Here is a 17,798-nt window from a genome sequence, read left to right as displayed (position 1 = left end):
ATTAAATCTGGCAATGAAAGAATAAATGTATGGCAGGAGCTTTCCAAATGTTCAGCAGAGTTATCCCGGGACTATTCCTGACTGACAGCTCTGAAACATTGTATGTACTTGTGAGCATTCTTTTCTTAAAACCACACAGCCCATTTTCCCTCGTCCCGGCAATAGTTGCCCTTTTCCCTCAAGATTTGCCTATTTTTGCAATAGGGAAGTTGCATCAAAAACTGCCTCCAGAACCCCCACTTTATTGAATATATATGCCTGAAATCAGGAATAAAGTCAGGGACAAAAAACAGATATATATATCAAGCCAAATTTATGTTGGTGCCTCATAATAGCCTATCAATAGGCACAGGCTATGATAGAAAGTGATTAACAAAAACACAAAACAATCTATCCTCTCCAAACACCTAATCTACAAGTTTTTCAGTCATGAATCTTATTAGATCCAATGGCTTTTTTCTAGATAATTTCATTTTTAAATGTTTATTCCATTCTAACAAGAAAATTTCAATCCAATCATTTCCCATTTGCAGATCATTCCCATCTACAAGATGTGTGACTGGTCCCAGAAAGAAAGTAAAAATCACTTTGGCATTGTAAGTTTACATGGTTCTTTGTTTTATTTAATTCAGGAGATCTGATATTCAGTGGCACTTCAACCACTGATAAACCACTTATCTCTGGGCTTTTGCTTCCCTTTTCATAAAATATGAATACCTCTCCCAAATACTGTAGCATGGAAGGCTGTAATTAATACAAAAAGTCTCTGAGATACTAACACATTTCTGGAAGAAATTATATGCATATATAATAATTTAGCTATTATTTTCAGGCATGACAAATAACTCTCCCTATAAATGTAAGACAAATAATGGCCTTGTTTCTCCAGAACAAAGATTCCTTACCGATTCCACTGCAAAGCTTGGAGCAATCTTTTCATTAATTTCATTTAGTTTGTCCGAGAACAGCTGCCTGTCTTCTGTGGCCATAATGGATTCAACCGAGGTCCCCAGGACTTTCACGCCATACTCCTTGAGTACACCTCTCTTGAATAGTTCCACTCCTATGGAAGAACCAAATATAATCAATTTTTAGAATCTCAAACTCTTATGTCTTTCTTAACAGATACCTGAATACAAGTTTTTTTTTTAACCTTAAAATGAACTCCAAAGCCACCACAGTCTACAATAAAATTGTACTTAAGGTAAAAAAAAAAAAAAAAAAAAAAAAAAAAAGAAAGAAATTCTGAAGACATTCTAGCAAAATATTTTGCTGGTGGTATTATTACTTATATTACCACCTTCTCCACATGATTTCTATTATTCTTATTAATCAAAATCATAGGATACAGTGAACTTCTAGATTTTAGTATATTTCCATTCTTTCTATGATCCATTCCTATATTGAGATTCTCTTATTTAAATAATCCCAGTGATGTGGATCTCTATATGGGTTAAAAATAATCAAAATAGTGTTTCCATTTGCATGCCATTTAACTTAAGCTAAGATTTTTATATTTGACTTATAAATTACATCATTAACTGCTTACCCCAACTAGCTAATGAGATTCTCATTCATTATCTAGTTCCAAAGATTTGAAGCACTGTAAAAAGGACAGAGTATTGGACTCACCAGATGCATGAAGGGATTGCAGAGAGACTAAACTGTGTTATCATGAAAATATATGTGAAAGCCAAATGCTACAGGGCCAACACATAAGAGCACAAAGCATTTAATCAATGTTAATTCTCATTTTTTATTCATGGTAGTTCTCAGTGTTTCGCTGGTAACACAGAAAAGCAAATTCCTGAAATGGAGGAGGGAGACCTCACTTCGCCACCCCAGAGCATTCAAGTAAAAGGTTTCTTTTTGTACCTTAGCTGTTCTGTGAAATAAACCAGTAATATTATCACATGACATTTTCAGGTGGCTGTTTGCTAATGGCTTCCTCACACATTAAAGAAAGAAAGGCTTTTATGAACACACAGAGCATAATTGTTAGATGGATTCAAACAAAAAATATTACACAGAAGTACCTGAGCTGAAACTCTGCAGTTAAGCCAAAAAGAACTCACCACAGTTCAGAGCTGTCTGGCCACCCATGCCTAGAATTAACCCATCTGGCCGCTCCGCCTTGATGACCTCTGTGACAAACTGAGGGGTGATGGGGAGAAAGTAGACAGTATCTGCTTGCTTTAAGCCCACCTCGTTGGTCTGCACCGATGCAATGTTTGGGTTCATCAAGACAGTTTTGACATTTTCTTCCTGAAAAAACAAAAGGACACAGAATCTGAACATATAGTCTAAAGAAGAGAACGACCATACTCAAACAGTTTGTATTGGGAGACAAAACTTATAGGTCATTCTGTGGGCTGCAGAGATCAGTAATAGGACTAGGAAGAAAAAGAAAGACTAACGTTTGGTGAAAGGAAGGAAAAAATTGCTTGAAAACAAAACTATCCAAAAAGAACTGGCTGCCCTATGTGGTTCACCCTGAATTCCTTGCCACTAGAGGCATCAGGCAAAACTTAAGATAACGTCTATAGAATTTAACTAGAGGTCTACAAATACTGCTGAACTTTATAGCTCAATTGACCTTAAAAGACTAAAGAAAATATCTTAAAAACTTTGAAATTAGTAAACTATAAAATAGAACCATAGGCAACATCAAAGAAGCCTCCCTTTGCAATGTTTGTCAGAGACCAACACAGAATGTACTTTTAAAATGCAGGATGATGTGCTCCCTTGCTGGAAGCATCAGGAGCCTTCTGCTGAATTCCATCTTTTTATATTTTAATGCCTGCCTTAGTGCTTCAACAAAAAGCATTATACACTGTGTATGCATGTTATATTAATAGAAAATGACCAAATGGCAAAAAATAAAATAAAATAAAAATTTCTGTGTGTGTGTGTGTGTAAAGGTATTCATAGCCCTATCTTACGCCTCACATCTGCAGATACCTCAGAAATAATTCTTCATGTAAGCTATGAAGGATAATAGCTTTATAAACCAGGATGAGTGTGACACTAACAAAATAATTATTATAAAATATGGCCATATGGCTCTTATTATTTTACCTATTACCATGTCAATTTTGAACACTCCTAAAACATCAACAAAATATTCAGATTAAAGTATAAAAATCATCCTTGAAAGCCCTACATGTCCTTGGGGGAGAATCTGAATAAAATATTAAATCTATTTCATATTACTTTAAATTCAAATGATGCCTTAAAACTTATAATCTACTTTTTTATTAATTTATTTGATTTTTATACCCAGACTACAAGAGAAATGTCTACCTCACAGATGAAAAAATTGACATTCAATAAGGTTAAATGACTTGCTAAAGACCTGATAAATGGCAAAATTAGGGCTCTAATCCAAGTCTTATGATTCAAGTTCTATGCCCTTTCCTCAATATGAGTCATCTCTCAAGAATTTAAGAGAGTGATTTTTAAAAAGTATGATTAATTTTTTTGAACAAATACACACAAATAAGCAAATGCATTTAAAATATGGGTTGGATGGGGCGCCTGGGTGGCGCAGTCGGTTAAGCGTCCGGCTTCAGCCAGGTCATGATCTCGCGGTCCGTGAGTTCGAGCCCCGCGTCAGGCTCTGGGCTGATGGCTCAGAGCCTGGAGCCTGTTTCCGATTCTGTGTCTCCCTCTCTCTCTGCCCCTCCCCCGTTCATGCTCTGTCTCTCTCTGTCCCAAAAATGAATAAACGTTGAAAAAAAAAATTTAAAATATGGGTTGGAACTTAAATAATTAAGTCTAAACTGAGAACATGTCATCAATAGAACTTACAGAAGGTCTAACTACTGAAGAAAAGCACCGACAGACTTAAGTATTTTCCTGTACAAGGAATATAGCTATTTTCCTATACAAGGAATATAGCTACTTTTGTAAATCAAATTACATAGGTAAAGTTCCATAAATGACTGTGATGAGTGTTTATACATTTTAAAACTTAGACATAATTTCAAACTATTTTAATAAATTTTCTAAGTTTTTTCTAATATAGTTCTGGTTATAATATATGCACCATCTGATTATTTTAAAATATTTAGTTCATGAATTCATTTCTACTAACTTCTGAATCACAACACTTTATCTAATAATGCCTATTCTTCAGTTAAAATGTATAACTTCACCTAATGGATGTAAAGCACGTAAAAAAATACAAGCTATGAAAATACTAGTCCTTTATAAAACTACCAAATAGGATTTAAAAGTATGCTAATTAAATGTATTTACAAGCCCTGAATGTACTTACATTGTTTTCTAACCAATCTAAACCATTGGACATCCTCTAATTATACGAAGAGAAATTGAATCGTACTACAATAAAGTAAAGTAGTCCTTGAAAATGTGCACAAAACACACATGTGCATGTGAGTGTATACACCTATGCATGTATGGAGAAGAATATTAAAAAATAAAAACAAATGGGAAGAAGAGTAAGGTAATGGGGGACTGCATTGTTTTTTTCAACAGACATCTGTCAGGTGAAAATCTTCATCTACAGAATATTGAATAAAACAAAAAGAAAAATTCTGGCCAATTATTTTTCTGTGTTTGTTGCCCTAGTTTCCCGCCACCTTCAATGCGTTGCTTTCTCCTAGCCAGGTCTCTGGTGAACGGATTTATACTGCAAAGCCAGAGGCAAAGTCACAGAAGAGCTCACATGGCCACTGGATGGCTGATTAGCACCAAAATAGGGATATCCAAGGAAATGAGGACACCAAAGAGATACCAGATTAGCTCCTTAATAGAAATACAAGTACAGTGAATTTTTTTCTAAAGGTTTGTTTTGCTATGACAAAGAGTTGGGGAGATCTTGAAAGACTTTGAAGAAACAGGAAGGGTGTTCTTCCCAACGTGAGCATCAAATCCTCTTTTTCATGTAAACATCTGCCAAATCATTCTGGTCGGTCATCCAGCCCAAGTCACAGATGGGGAAACTGGGTCCCCTAGCGACAGATAATTGGGTCCCCTAGCGACATCTATAGCTTGGACAAAAGGCACTGATGCCTTTGCTCTCTCAACTGGATCTTGCCATTTCAACCATAGATGCCTGAAGCATCCTGTAGAGCATTCAAAATATCTTAGAGCCCAAATTCTCTCTTTCACACAAAACACAAGTATATTTTAAAAGCTCACTGCCTCAAAAACAATGAGCAACATCCGTAAATGTGGCTTTTTATGTTTTCAGTATAAATAGGTGGTAACAGAGAATTTTGGAGATCATGCCAAAGTTCTTGATTTGCAGGCGTGAAAAAGTTTAAGAAAGTTAAAATTTTTGCCTGTGATCAAAGTTTCTTTAATGTACGATGTGTAAGGAATAGTTAAGGATATCAATTATAGTGACTTTGAAAGGAGGTAGTGTCATAAATCTAAATTATAAAATACTAATTGGACCCATTAAAGGAGTATATTAATTCTTACAAAGATCTCTCACCTTCATGGCTTTTACGGCTTGTGATCCTGAGTAGTCAAATTCACCTGCCTGACCAATGGATAGACCTCCTGATCCTAGGATGAGGACTTTGGAGACCTGTAAGCAGTAAGAAAATGACATTGCTTTGATTAGGAAGATGGGGGAAACAGGCATTTTCAAGAGTGGAGAACTCAAACTATATTGTCTAAGTTTACATGGTGATTTAAAGTACAATATTTTGAAAAATATGTAATATGTGAGGAAAAAGACTAAAAATTTAAACATTTCTAATTTCAAAGCAATTTCCAAAGTTCATGAAGCTTTTTTCATTTAAGTGAAAAATTGTGAGAAGAGGTCTACATTTTATTCAAAGATATATAAGTACCTAAAAATAATTACATAAATATATATTTAAATATATATGTATATATTTAAACACACACACACACACACACAAACACACACACACACACACACACATATATATGATAAGAATCTCCCTAAAATTTAAATGTATTCCATTCAATATTCCTTGGTTTCCTTCTGGACAAAGGAGACCTGGGCTTTCCCTAATGGACAAATGAAAACATAGAAGGCAAGGGGACATGGATACACCTGCATATTCACATTTTTGCCTTTACAGTTCAGTGCCAGAAATATTTAAAGATAATGCAATAAGATAAAGCTCACATCTTGGCAACATACTGAACTTCTACAGACTGTTATGTGACTCCAAGGAAATAATGATACTGCTTAGTTTTGAGCCACAAGTGCCAAACCCTTCAGAGAAGAAAGATACTCCTGCTCACTGCAAAAGACAAGGACTTGGGAAAATTGGTTTGCCTCAACAAATATTTATGGGATGCCTCCTACATGCGAAGACACTGTGGAATCCCAAACTGTCTTTTTCCTCACCATTAACGAAAAGATACATGTCTGAAGAACATGAGTTGATATTCTGAGAAAAACACTATACTGTAAGTACATTGCTTTTTTTGGCTACTAAGAACCCACCATTTTATTCCACATTGAGTGGGTAAATTACCTCCAATCTTTCCATCTCAGGCAAAGAGGCTGCCATGGAAATCCTTAAAACAGAGCATCCAACTCAAATTATCATTTTATGAAAACATATAATTCAATTATTTTTATTTATAAAAAGAGTCAGTACGTATATATATACTTGAAAATACATATACACTCTTCTAAATTTTATATAATAATGATGTGGGTATGTGTGTGGTTTAACTATGAAGGCAATGGGTAGAAACCTTAACATATTAACATATGTATTTAAATAAATAAGGATTCAAGTCTTGTGCTATAGTAATCCTTATCCATTTGCTTTTTAGAGGTAAAATAGTATTATTCTATTGAATAATAACTCTTCTCATTGAAACAAAAAATGTTCTATCATCAATAATGATTCTGTAATCTGAACTGTATCTCAAGCATACATAAGACTATAGTTTATTAAGTAATAAAAAATGTGTCAAATTTGAAACTAAAAGCCTATTCTTTATTATTGTATTACAAATTTTCTAGAAGTAAACTGTAAAAGATTTTATATCAAAACAGGAAAATTCCATCAAGAACAGGCAAAATAATTAGATGCTAAAATGATGAGTAATTACCATATCACTAATCATCTCTTATAGACATTAAAATGGTTAACATCATTCACTTAAAAAAATTATCATATGATAGAGAAAATAAAAAATACATAAACCAAAAAAAGCCCGCATATACTGACCTCCACTCGAGAGGCAACCAGTGCTGGCTTTGGCAGAACCGATGTGATTGTGGTACCTTTCCCTTTTTTTATCAGTGAGAAAAAAGAATCAAACAGGTACTAGAAAAAAATAGAACCAACAAGTTAGAAGCTGCAAAACTCATCAGGTTACTAGATAAAACATAGTATGGCCAGTTAAATTTGAACTTCAGATAAGTAACAGATACTTTTTTTTTTTTAGGGTAAGTATTCATATGCACTATTTGGTTTTTGTTTTTCTGCCAAAATTGGCAGACTAAATATTTACTATTATAAGAATTAGATCAAATAAACATTTCTAATTGTTCATTTCAAATCCCATCAGAAGAAAGTTTTCAGCAGACAGTGAACATTTCAGATAATGCCTTCTGAGAATGTCAAGTTTTCATCCCCTTAATTAGGGGTTATTTTCTTCTAAATGTTTTCTTCTAAATAAAACTCTAGTTATACAAAAGAAATTAAAGCTATATTGCATATATGTCCTAAAGTTCAAAATAACTGGATTTTGAAAATTTCTATCCACTCTAAAAATATCTCTAAAGTTTATTCTTAGCTTTACCAATGAATTTACTTCCATTGTTTCACTAGACATGACAAATTTCAACAAAAATATTCATTTTGTAGCTTCGGCAGCACAAAGAAAAACGATTAAGTACTACTGAATGTTGCATGCCTTAATTTCAATGTTCCTAACCTGATGTACTAATATAGGCAAAATATTTAAATTTTAAATAAAAAGAAAACAGTATTCACCATGCATTAGGCAATAGTGTATGTCACCAAATTTTCCTTATGCTTTTCATCATGGGTAGGTAATGGTATACTGATTTGGGCTATTAAGAATCATTATTTCCTGGGATGCCTGGGTGGTTCAGTGGGTTAAGCGTCCAACTTCAGCTCAGGTCATGATCTCACAGTTTGTGAGTTCGAGCCCTGCGTCGGGCTCTGTGCTGACAGCCCAGAGCCTGGAGTCTGCTTCAGATTCTGTGTCTCCCTCTCTCTCTGACCCTCCCCTGCTTGCACTCTCTCTCTCTCAAAAATAAATAAACATTAAAAACATTGTTTTTAAATCATTATTTCCTGATAATATTAAAAAATAAAAAGCATAAGTATCTGAAAAGGCAATTCACAGGTGAGAAAGCAGACTTTACAGAGGGAAAATTCCGATTCTCTTCATTTTACCTAGGTGCCTTTTCTGAGAATATCTGCCGACAAGGAAGAACTGTCAGCATGACTAGTGGAGGCCTTAGAGTGTGGGGGAGGAAGTCACACCAGACTTTCCAGACTTTTGTGAGTGTCACCAGAAGCTTGTGTTTGGAAAGATGACTTTGAACACTGAACCAAAAAGTCACACACAAAAATAAAAATATTTAAATTAAAAACAAAATTCTTCTCAGCATTCCTTGTGGTTCTCTTCTTAAGCCATCTGACTCACATATATGTGCATGCACGCCCTCTCCCCTCCCTCATATCCCTGCCCTTCTTCCTTCTCCCGCTGCTGTTTATTCTCCCTATCTGGCTATACAACCAGTTGCCATAGGGATTTTTGTGAAGTCACAGATGGGGGATTAAAATTTCATTTCAGTTATGAGAACAAGAGAGCAAGAGGGAATTCATTTGCATAGTACAACCATTGTAAATTTCAGAACTAAATATATTAGAATGATAATGATTTAAGTAAAAATAGCATCACATCAGGTTTCGTAAGGGTTTTCCCACTTTAAATTTTAAAGAAGATAGAAATTTCCTCCATGATATTCATGGGGAAATTTTAGTACAATGTGTGTGTTATCAAAGTATTCTTCTTGAAAATATTCTTACCCAAGATCATCTGGGCTGACTATTTTTGTTTCCCAAGTTTTTACATTAATACATTTCTGATTTTAAAAAAGACTAAGTGTACAATAGGTCTTATTTTCTGACATACCTCAGTGTCTGTTGGGCCTGGGCTGACCTCTGGGTGGAATTGCACACCAAAGAAGGGTTTGCTTTCATGCATAATCCCCTAAAGGAATAAGAAATAGGAAGAAATTCCTTCTGTAACAATGAATGTTAACCAGGACTGTGTACTACTGAGCGGACAATAAAGTCCAAATAAAAACACTAAGTTAAATGCTTAAAGACATTCTAGCAGCTAACAGCCATAATAAAAACAGGCCAACAAAGACTCAACCAAATGTGGTCCCCTCAATAAAAACAACTGATTTGGTCTATAGCCTTTGGGCCCTCCTCCCCAGGGTCTCAGAATAAACTCAAATCTTCTTATCTCCAACTCCTAAATTACTTCTCCAAGGGTCTTCTCAAAGGCTACTTCAGAGCTAAGTGAGTCCCAGAGACCCATATGGACTAGGTCCAAACAGATCTCCACCAAATGCCCATTAGCAATCGATGTGAAAGACAGTCACTGATTAACCACTCAAAAAGTGGATCTTAATGAGTCAACTGATGAGAGAATAAGACAGAAATGACTTTTTAAAAAGAAGAGGGCCATGGGAAATAAACTATAAGAGGAGTTCTTATACACACACACACATCAAAAAAAAAGCCCACATAAACAAGGTATGTGTATAACAGAGTATTAAAAGCCCAGCATTACTCATTGCCAACTGAACAGGTTTATTGAGGGCCCTACCTCATTGGTTTGATCGTTGACATTCACAAAAAGTGGTTTCCAGCCAGCAGGAAGGGTGTTGTCCAGGGCATAGCCATGATTCTGAGCAGTAATGAAAGCCTGTCTGTTTGTGATATTCAAAACAGGCTGATTCTGACCTCTGGAGGGAAAAGGGGAGAAAGAACAAGGAAAAGGAAAAGTGAAGAGAAGAATATAAATACATTTGTTGTAAAACAGTGAACAAGTAAAGCCTATTAAAACGTGAAAGTTTCAATTGCTTAGTGAAAATTACTCTGTGAGAAAAGTCACAGATTGTTAATCCCAATAATTTTAGCAACAAAAATCAATTCAGGAAGCTTTGCTGTGTGTTAAATAGCAGGTCTATTAAACTTGTACAATTTTAGAAAAGGGAGAACTGCACTCATAACAAAAAGTTAAGAATTGCTCACTAGCTTAACAGAGAGACAAATATAAGTGATTTATTTTAAGGAAACTAGGTAATTTTAAAGCCAGAGAATGTGGGGGAAATAATAAACAGATGACTCTGTCCTGAATTATTCTGAATTATACTTCATGCAGAGGGGGGGCCGTGGAGGAAAGCTCCATATTAAATAAATTGGCATCATGTGGGGTCAGAAGTAAAACCAAGAGGATTGAAGACTTCCCGGTTCTTAAGTCACACTAGAGTCCTACAATGTTAGAAACCAGAACAGTTTCCCTTAGAATATCATTTGATATTCTATCATTTGATAATGTCATTTGATATTACAACCTCAATTTATGCCAAGGGAAGGAAAATAACTTTAAACTACAGCAACGTTATTGTTAGAGAAGGCTGCCTTTTAAAAATGTAATAAAAGTGATATCGGGTAGTCAGACAACTGTGAACCATGTAATAGTACAGTTATCTGTTTTTTCTAAAGAAAATGGCATGTAGTCTTTTGCGTTTAGTTATTGACAGCATTGCAGATCCAGTTTGGCCTGTAAACAGAAGCATAACTATCTCACCTGTTGGCCATGGACATCTTGTAGGTTTTAGCACCAGCAGCCAATCCTGTTATTAAATTTCCTGTACTGATTCCAAACAATGGCTCCTTACGATCACTCTCCAAAACCTAATACAGGGAGAATTTTTATGAACTAGAGTACAGTCCCCGCACCCCGCCCCAAAATGCTGCCTCTGAAGGAATAAAAATGAAGCATCCTTTTTTTTTCTTAATTAACAAGAAAATAGTAATTGAATAAAAAGTTAAGGCTATAGGGGCACGAGGTGGCTCAGTCGGTCGGGCATCCGACCCTTGATTTTGGCTCAGATCATGAGCTCACGGTAGTGAGATGGAGCCCCTGTGCTGACAGTGCAGAACCTGCTTGGGATATTCTCTCTCCCTCTCTCTCTCTGCCCATCTCCCTCTCATGTGTGTGTACTCTCTCAAAATAAATAAATAAACTTTAAAAAAGTTATAAAAAAGAACATGAGAGGCGCCTGGGTGGCTCAGTCGGTAAAGCGTCCGACTTCGGATCAAGTCACAATCTCTCAGTCCGTGAGTTCGAGCCCCGCGTCGGGCTCTGGGCTGATGGCTCAGAGCCTGGAGCCTGCTTCCGATTCTGTGTCTCCCTCTCTCTCTGCCCCTCCCCCATTCATGCTCTGTCTCTGTCTCAAAAATAAATAAAACGTTAAAAAAAATTAAAAAAAAAACATGACTGACAAATTTGTAGCATTAGAATTCAATAAAATGTACTTAATAAACTAAACAAAATTTAATGTTTCTTTAGAAACCTGAAGGTGTTGTAGGTACCAAAGTCATGGTGAGAAACGTGAATTGTCATTTTACGACTGTACAGAGAGACACATTTGGAGGTTGGACTCCTGCTCCCTTGAATCGAGGACACAATCCCAGTTACTTTGCCTAAAGAAAGGTTCCTTTTGCCTCTGGTACTCTCTCCTCCTTGTTTCCTCCCATACCGTGTCTGCTGACACTGCCTCAGAGGTCATAGACCCGAGTGGAAAAGAATATGGGAATACCTAAAATAGATTACAGCCTTTGTAACAGTTACATAGCAGAGTCCCTCCACCTCACACACAGATACACACTACCCCCAGGCGCACTGTACCTTTTTGACATTCTGAATCAGTGGTTGTGCAAGAGCTGGGTTCCCGGGTCCTCCGGCAATTAAAAGCCCATCATACTCCATGTTGGTGAAATCATGATTCCAGGGAACTAAATGCACTTCAGCTCCTCGCTAGAAAAGAAATGCAAAAATAATCAATTTAATAACAGTTTTCTCTGCCAAAGTAGAATTTTGCCTAGACCTTCTCTTGATTAACCACTCCCTAATGGGGAAAAAGAGTACATGATTCAAACGAATAATGCTGAGTGAAAAATTCTTTGGTGGCTCACTGTATTTTGTCTAATATAGATGGAGCCAGTGGTCAACAGAAAGTGAAGAAAAAACATGTCTAAAGTTTTGATCCTGAAAAAAATAATGTACTTTCCCATATTTCAGGAGGTTTCAGAGCCTAAAAAAATTCCTGACTGGGCACCCAGGAATATAGGTTATTTTCACAAGCTGTGGTAGAGAGTTATTTAAAAAAAAGAGAGAGAGAAATCCATTTTCTGCAAAATTATGCTAGCCTACCTCTCATCTTTTTCAATTTTGCTTTTTTTACCTGACCAAATTTTTTAGCAGCCTTCTTTCCTAGCGTTTTCTCATATTATCTGTAGTATATGTATTGTCATTGAATAATTAGAACTTTTGTATATAGAAGTGGGTAGGAAGACATCTTTGATGGTTTCCCTAGAAACATTTCCTGAGACAAGAATTTGAGAAAAAGAAGTTTATTTGGATGGGTTTCTAAGAAGTCACACTGTGACACACGCCAATAAATTATGCATTATCAAGTTCTATAAACACCTAGAGCTTCAGCCCACTGAGGAACTCTGAGTGTGTAGACAAGCCACTCTCAAGATAGTTCAGTCATGGGGCAAGAGTTGAGATATTTACACACTGAACTTCTCTTGACTTTAGGTAGGGGGTGCTCCAGGGATCATTAATTCTACAGTATTTCCTGCCAGTCAATAGGCTCCAACCAACTAAAGAGAGCCCTCAAGCAATGAAGTGCAGGCCTTTGCAACTGGAGGATGGGCTAAATGCCCTATGATGGTGAAATGAGAAAGAGATACAGATAGGCCATCGACAGCATCTGCTACTGAAGAGTCCATGCAAGTTTTTATTAATAAAATGGGCCAGAATTTAAAATCATGATTTAGATCATTTGACTGATACTCTCGAACGAAGAGAAGGTGAATTGAAGAATTCCTCTGTACTCACAACTATTTTGGTATTATGGAAATATCTGTGTATGTGCGCGTATGAGAGAGAGAGAGAGGAACAGAAACAGAAAGACATAGGTAGGGAGAGAGATGGAGAAGTGGGATAAGGAGAAATCCCAACAAAACAGTATTTAAGGAAACATTATAATGGTTACATTCTCCTGCAGAATTTTTAAGGTTTAATTTTAATTGGTTGCCTAAGAGTTTATATGAAGCAATGTGAAAGTTTTTACTCTATCAGGGCATGATCCCTGAAAACATTTGTCACATAATAATTGTACTCCAATGGAGGAGTTCTCCAACTGACTCTCAATTTTTGGTCATCTCTAAACTCAAAGAAAATAAGCATGGCATGTCTCAGAATGTCAGTCAATGAGTGATAAGAAGTCATCACTCTTCTGTTTGTGGCCTTTAAAGATTTTTTAAAAACACACTCCACATCCCTAATTTTAACAGGAATAAATTTTATTTTGTAGATCAAAGAGAGCAAAAAGAGAATGGATCCCCTGACATTCTGAGAGAACACATTAGCTTTCTCTGAAACAGAAAAAGGAAATCAGTTTCACACTAAAAAGATCCGTATTATAAATCCTCACCCTCGAGATGCAACAAATTACTTACCTTTACTAGAAGGCGAATTACATTGTTTTTAATGCCACAGTCTACAGCTACCACTTTTGTAGGGTTTCCTTTGCCATACACCTTGACATCCTGCCATTTGAAAACACAGAGAGTGAGAGGGAAAGTCTAGCTGTGAGCAGCACACCAACATCATAAACACATCATATCATAACACCTGAAGATGCTTAGCACTTACATTGGTAACAGGGTGATCGCTGACTACTAGGGAGTGACTGGCAGTTAACAATCAATGTAGAAGAAAGGCACAGCAAGTGCCACAGACTGTACCTTTTCTTATGAAGCAAAGGGTACTTTGCTGTTTCACATAAAATGTAGATTACAGTAATAACGATGGTCCCTGAGAAATTGGTTGCTTCCATAGTTAACAATAATCTCTCCCATGATTTGCCACATTAGCAACCAGTCGCAATGGAATTTTCAAGTATTACCGCCTGATTCAGCACTGGGCAGATGCGGTAATAGATACATCATGCTTTAAATACCACTTGATCTTCAACTTGTACTAAAGGCTGGATGGGGTAGAGCTGTTGTGCATTAGGCTTATGCAGTGGGGCTAATGGATAAAATCAGGATGAGAATCGGATGATTGCTAAGCTAGTGTAGACCACTGGTCTCTTTAGGTTACTATGCATTTATCTGCATTGAAATGATAGGCTTCATAAAAGGATCCCCAAGCATATGATAATCATTACCTACATCTTAAGCACTGCTTGGAGTCAGACCCATTTTCACAGGCATTTACCCAAGAATCAGTTCCCCAAAGTCATAAAAGGAGAAATAATAGAAACAGAAAGCCTAGAGGACTGGATGCCCACAAGGATTTCAGCTTTGAGAATTAGCTAGTATATTCTGAATTTAGGATGATTTCAATGTTTCCAAAAAGTTTTAGATAAAAGTTGCAACCTGGATATTTGAAAGAGTATTTTACTTTAACTGAAATATCTACTCTCTACTCTCCACTCTCCACAAACTCTATAGAATGGGAAATGACAATCCTTAGACTGTACTTGAAAAAATATATATAAAGTTTGTCATATTTTTTCTTTAGCTAACTATCCTAAAGAAAAAATACCCCATTCTTTCCATGATCTGCAGAAATTATTGCTGAGCTGATCTATAAATGCTACAGATAATCTCTCTCATCACATAATTTGAAAAAGTATATACTTATTTTTAACCTTAGGCTTCTGCTACAAAATAAAGCAATATTACCATCTAGTTGTAGCTACATCAAATTGCAATTACAAGACAATGAATTAAGTTATCAACCATATCCAAATAAAACTCATAGAATATAGTCTGATACAAATATGCATTTTATCACAGTTACAATGAAATTATTTAATTGCACCACGCATCAAGAAACAGGGCCAGTTTTCACCATTGCAATTTCTCCCTTCATTTGATGTAAATAAAAATACAGGTAGGCTCCTTTTTTCTAGTCTCTACACAAATACATTATACGCTCTTCATACAGAATGACAGCAGTTTTAAGCAAGAATTCACAGACACATGAATATATGAATTTGTATTATGACTCTTGAAGAGAGGAATATGTTATGCAGTGTTTTTAACCTCATTACCACAGAATTTTTTTAAGGTGAATTTCTCTAGGTCAACATTTCTCACATGTGGAAAATCCTACACTAGATCCCCAACGTAGCTCTCAATTCTAAAAGGAAAAATAGCACTTTTTCATGCTGTGTCTCAGACCAAATCACTTCACAGGGAAATGTCTAGAAAAAAATACAGGAAAAATAGTTCCATGCCATTTGAATGGACAAATTTTGGAATTAAAAACAAGAGATTACTGCATGTGGCATGATCAAATTTCAAATATATAAACAATTACATATAATTTAAAATTCATTGTCTTTAACAACTCATCTTTCTTATGCTTCAGCATCCTGTGAATGCATGTCTGAGCCCAACATCAAGGCCCAGTACTGATTGTCTGGGACCTATAATCCTTGTCTCCCATCTCCATGTGAATAGAAATAGGAACAGGAATACTAGATAATATCAACATGTGTTTTCTCTGAGGCTGACATGCTATTAATCAGGCAATTTTCAGTCCTTTAATAACATTTTCTTAAGAAAAGGCCCTGGTGGGGGCACCTGGGTGGCTCAGTCAGTTAAGTGTCCAGCTTTGGCTCAGGTCATGATCTCATGGTTCATGAGTTTGAGCAGTGAGTCGGGCTCAGTGCTGACAGCTCAGAGTCTGGAGCCTGCTTTGGATTTTGTGTCTCCCTCTCTCTCTACACCTCCCCCGCTCGTTCTCTCTCTCTCTCTCTCTCTCTCTCTCTCTCAAAAATACATAAACATTAAAAAAAGGAAAAAAAGAAAAAAGAAAAGAAAAGGCCCTGGTGGACCAAAGTTCTCACAGCTGGAATTCTTCATGAAATGTTCTCCATAGCCATTCTGATTGATGCTAGATCAATGCAAGTAAAAGTTACTAACTTTAAATTTTCTTTTTTAACGTTTATTTATTTTTGAGACAGAGAGAGACAGAGCATGAACGGGGGAGGGGCAGAGAGAGAGAGGGAGACACAGAATCGGAAACAGGCTCCAGGCTCTGAGCCATCAGCCCAGAGCCCGACGCGGGGCTTGAACTCACGGACCATGAGATCGTGACCTGAGCTGAAGCCGGACGCTTAACAGACTGAGCCACCCAGGTGCCCCAAAAAGTTACTAACTTTAAACGGAATGATTTGCATATTTCAGATGCTATGAGATCCTTTTTTCCCTCAACTCTGGTGCTTCAGGAAGATGACCTCTGCCTCAGTGAAGATTTTGATATTACAAGAAATAAAACTACAAAATGTGAAGGGAAATCTCTCACCTTGGTTGAAACCTCAGCGATCAAATTCTGCTTATTTGGATCCACGAAATCCACAGACTGACCTTCAAATTCAATCTTCCCGAGCATGGTACCCTGTCAAATCAAAAAATTAGACAGTTAAAAAGGAGCAACAGTCAAGGTGCTAACAGAATCCATTCACAGGGACCTACACAGCAGCTCCAAGATCTAAATGTCTTTATAACTACTCAAAACCATCAGCAGAAAGAAGATCCTCATCTTCTCAACCTGGAAAGATGCATGGTACATTTTGAGAAACGCTCTAGGAAGTACAATTCATTTTTGGGGGGCTGAGATTGTGACCTGGAGTAAGCAAGATCAAAAGGCATCAGAATTCAGGCCTCCAAGCTCCAGACGGTGCCAATTAAACTATTTAGGCTACCTGTTCCCTTAGTGCATATGACCTAAAGATAGTTCATGGGAGACATGGACAAAACAATCTATTGAGAAGAAAATAAGAAATCTAAAAATTGTAGAAAATTGAAAAGAATGAGAATTAATTACATTATGATAGTAAAATTCATTCACAAAAAGATGTGAAATGCGGGCACCTGGCTGGTTCAATCAGTAAAGCATGTGACTCGATCTCGGGGTTGTGAGTTGAGCCCCACATTGGGCATAGAGATAACTTGAAAGAAAGAAAGAAAGAAAGAAAGAAAGAAAGAAAGAAAGAAAGAAAGAAAGAAAAAAAGAAAGAGGGGTGCCTGGGTGGCTCAGTCGGTTGGGCGTCTGACTTCAGCTCAGGTCATGATCTCACGGTTTATGGGTTCAGCCTGCATCGGGCTCTGTGCTGACAGCTCAAAGCCTGGAGCCTGCTTCAGATTCTGTGTCTCCCTCTCTCTCTGCCCCTCCCCCACTTGCGCTCTGTCTCCCTCTGTCTCAAAAATAAATAAACATTAAAAAAATTTTTAAAAAGAAAGAAAGAAAGAAAGAAAGAAAGAGAAAGAAAGAAAGAAAGAAAGATGAAATGCCAAGTAAGTCATCAATTTTGAGAAGCATTGAAAATATTCGCTGCTTTAGATATGTAAATGTCCAGGTGTCCTTAAGGACCTGAACTTTAAAGAATGTTTAGACTTCTCTGAAGTTTTCACAAATTAGCCTTGCTAGCTGAAGATGGCAAATGTTTTCTTATTATTAGC

At 36.5% G+C, this 17,798-nt stretch overlaps 1 protein-coding gene across 1 annotated transcript in view; it reads right to left on the bottom strand.

The window, feature by feature from the left end:
• CPS1 (carbamoyl-phosphate synthase 1) overlaps positions 1-17,798 on the bottom strand; it is a 128,614-nt gene that overhangs the window by 78,394 nt on the left and 32,422 nt on the right. Inside the window, exons 6-15 of the mRNA XM_045481104.1 lie at positions 16,642-16,734; positions 13,779-13,868; positions 11,938-12,066; positions 10,834-10,940; positions 9,847-9,985; positions 9,142-9,219; positions 7,197-7,295; positions 5,465-5,560; positions 2,076-2,265; positions 906-1,063 (exon numbers count right to left, since the gene is read on the bottom strand). Of these exons, the coding sequence (XP_045337060.1) occupies positions 906-1,063; positions 2,076-2,265; positions 5,465-5,560; positions 7,197-7,295; positions 9,142-9,219; positions 9,847-9,985; positions 10,834-10,940; positions 11,938-12,066; positions 13,779-13,868; positions 16,642-16,734 (1,179 nt within the window). The remainder of the gene's footprint in view (positions 1-905; positions 1,064-2,075; positions 2,266-5,464; positions 5,561-7,196; positions 7,296-9,141; positions 9,220-9,846; positions 9,986-10,833; positions 10,941-11,937; positions 12,067-13,778; positions 13,869-16,641; positions 16,735-17,798) is intronic.

The sequence above is a fragment of the Leopardus geoffroyi genome, chromosome C1, assembly GCF_018350155.1.
Source record: "Leopardus geoffroyi isolate Oge1 chromosome C1, O.geoffroyi_Oge1_pat1.0, whole genome shotgun sequence".
NCBI lineage: Eukaryota > Metazoa > Chordata > Mammalia > Carnivora > Felidae > Leopardus > Leopardus geoffroyi.
The sequence above is the reverse complement of the archived record's forward strand: the minus strand, read 5'-3'. Positions and strand labels throughout refer to the sequence as shown.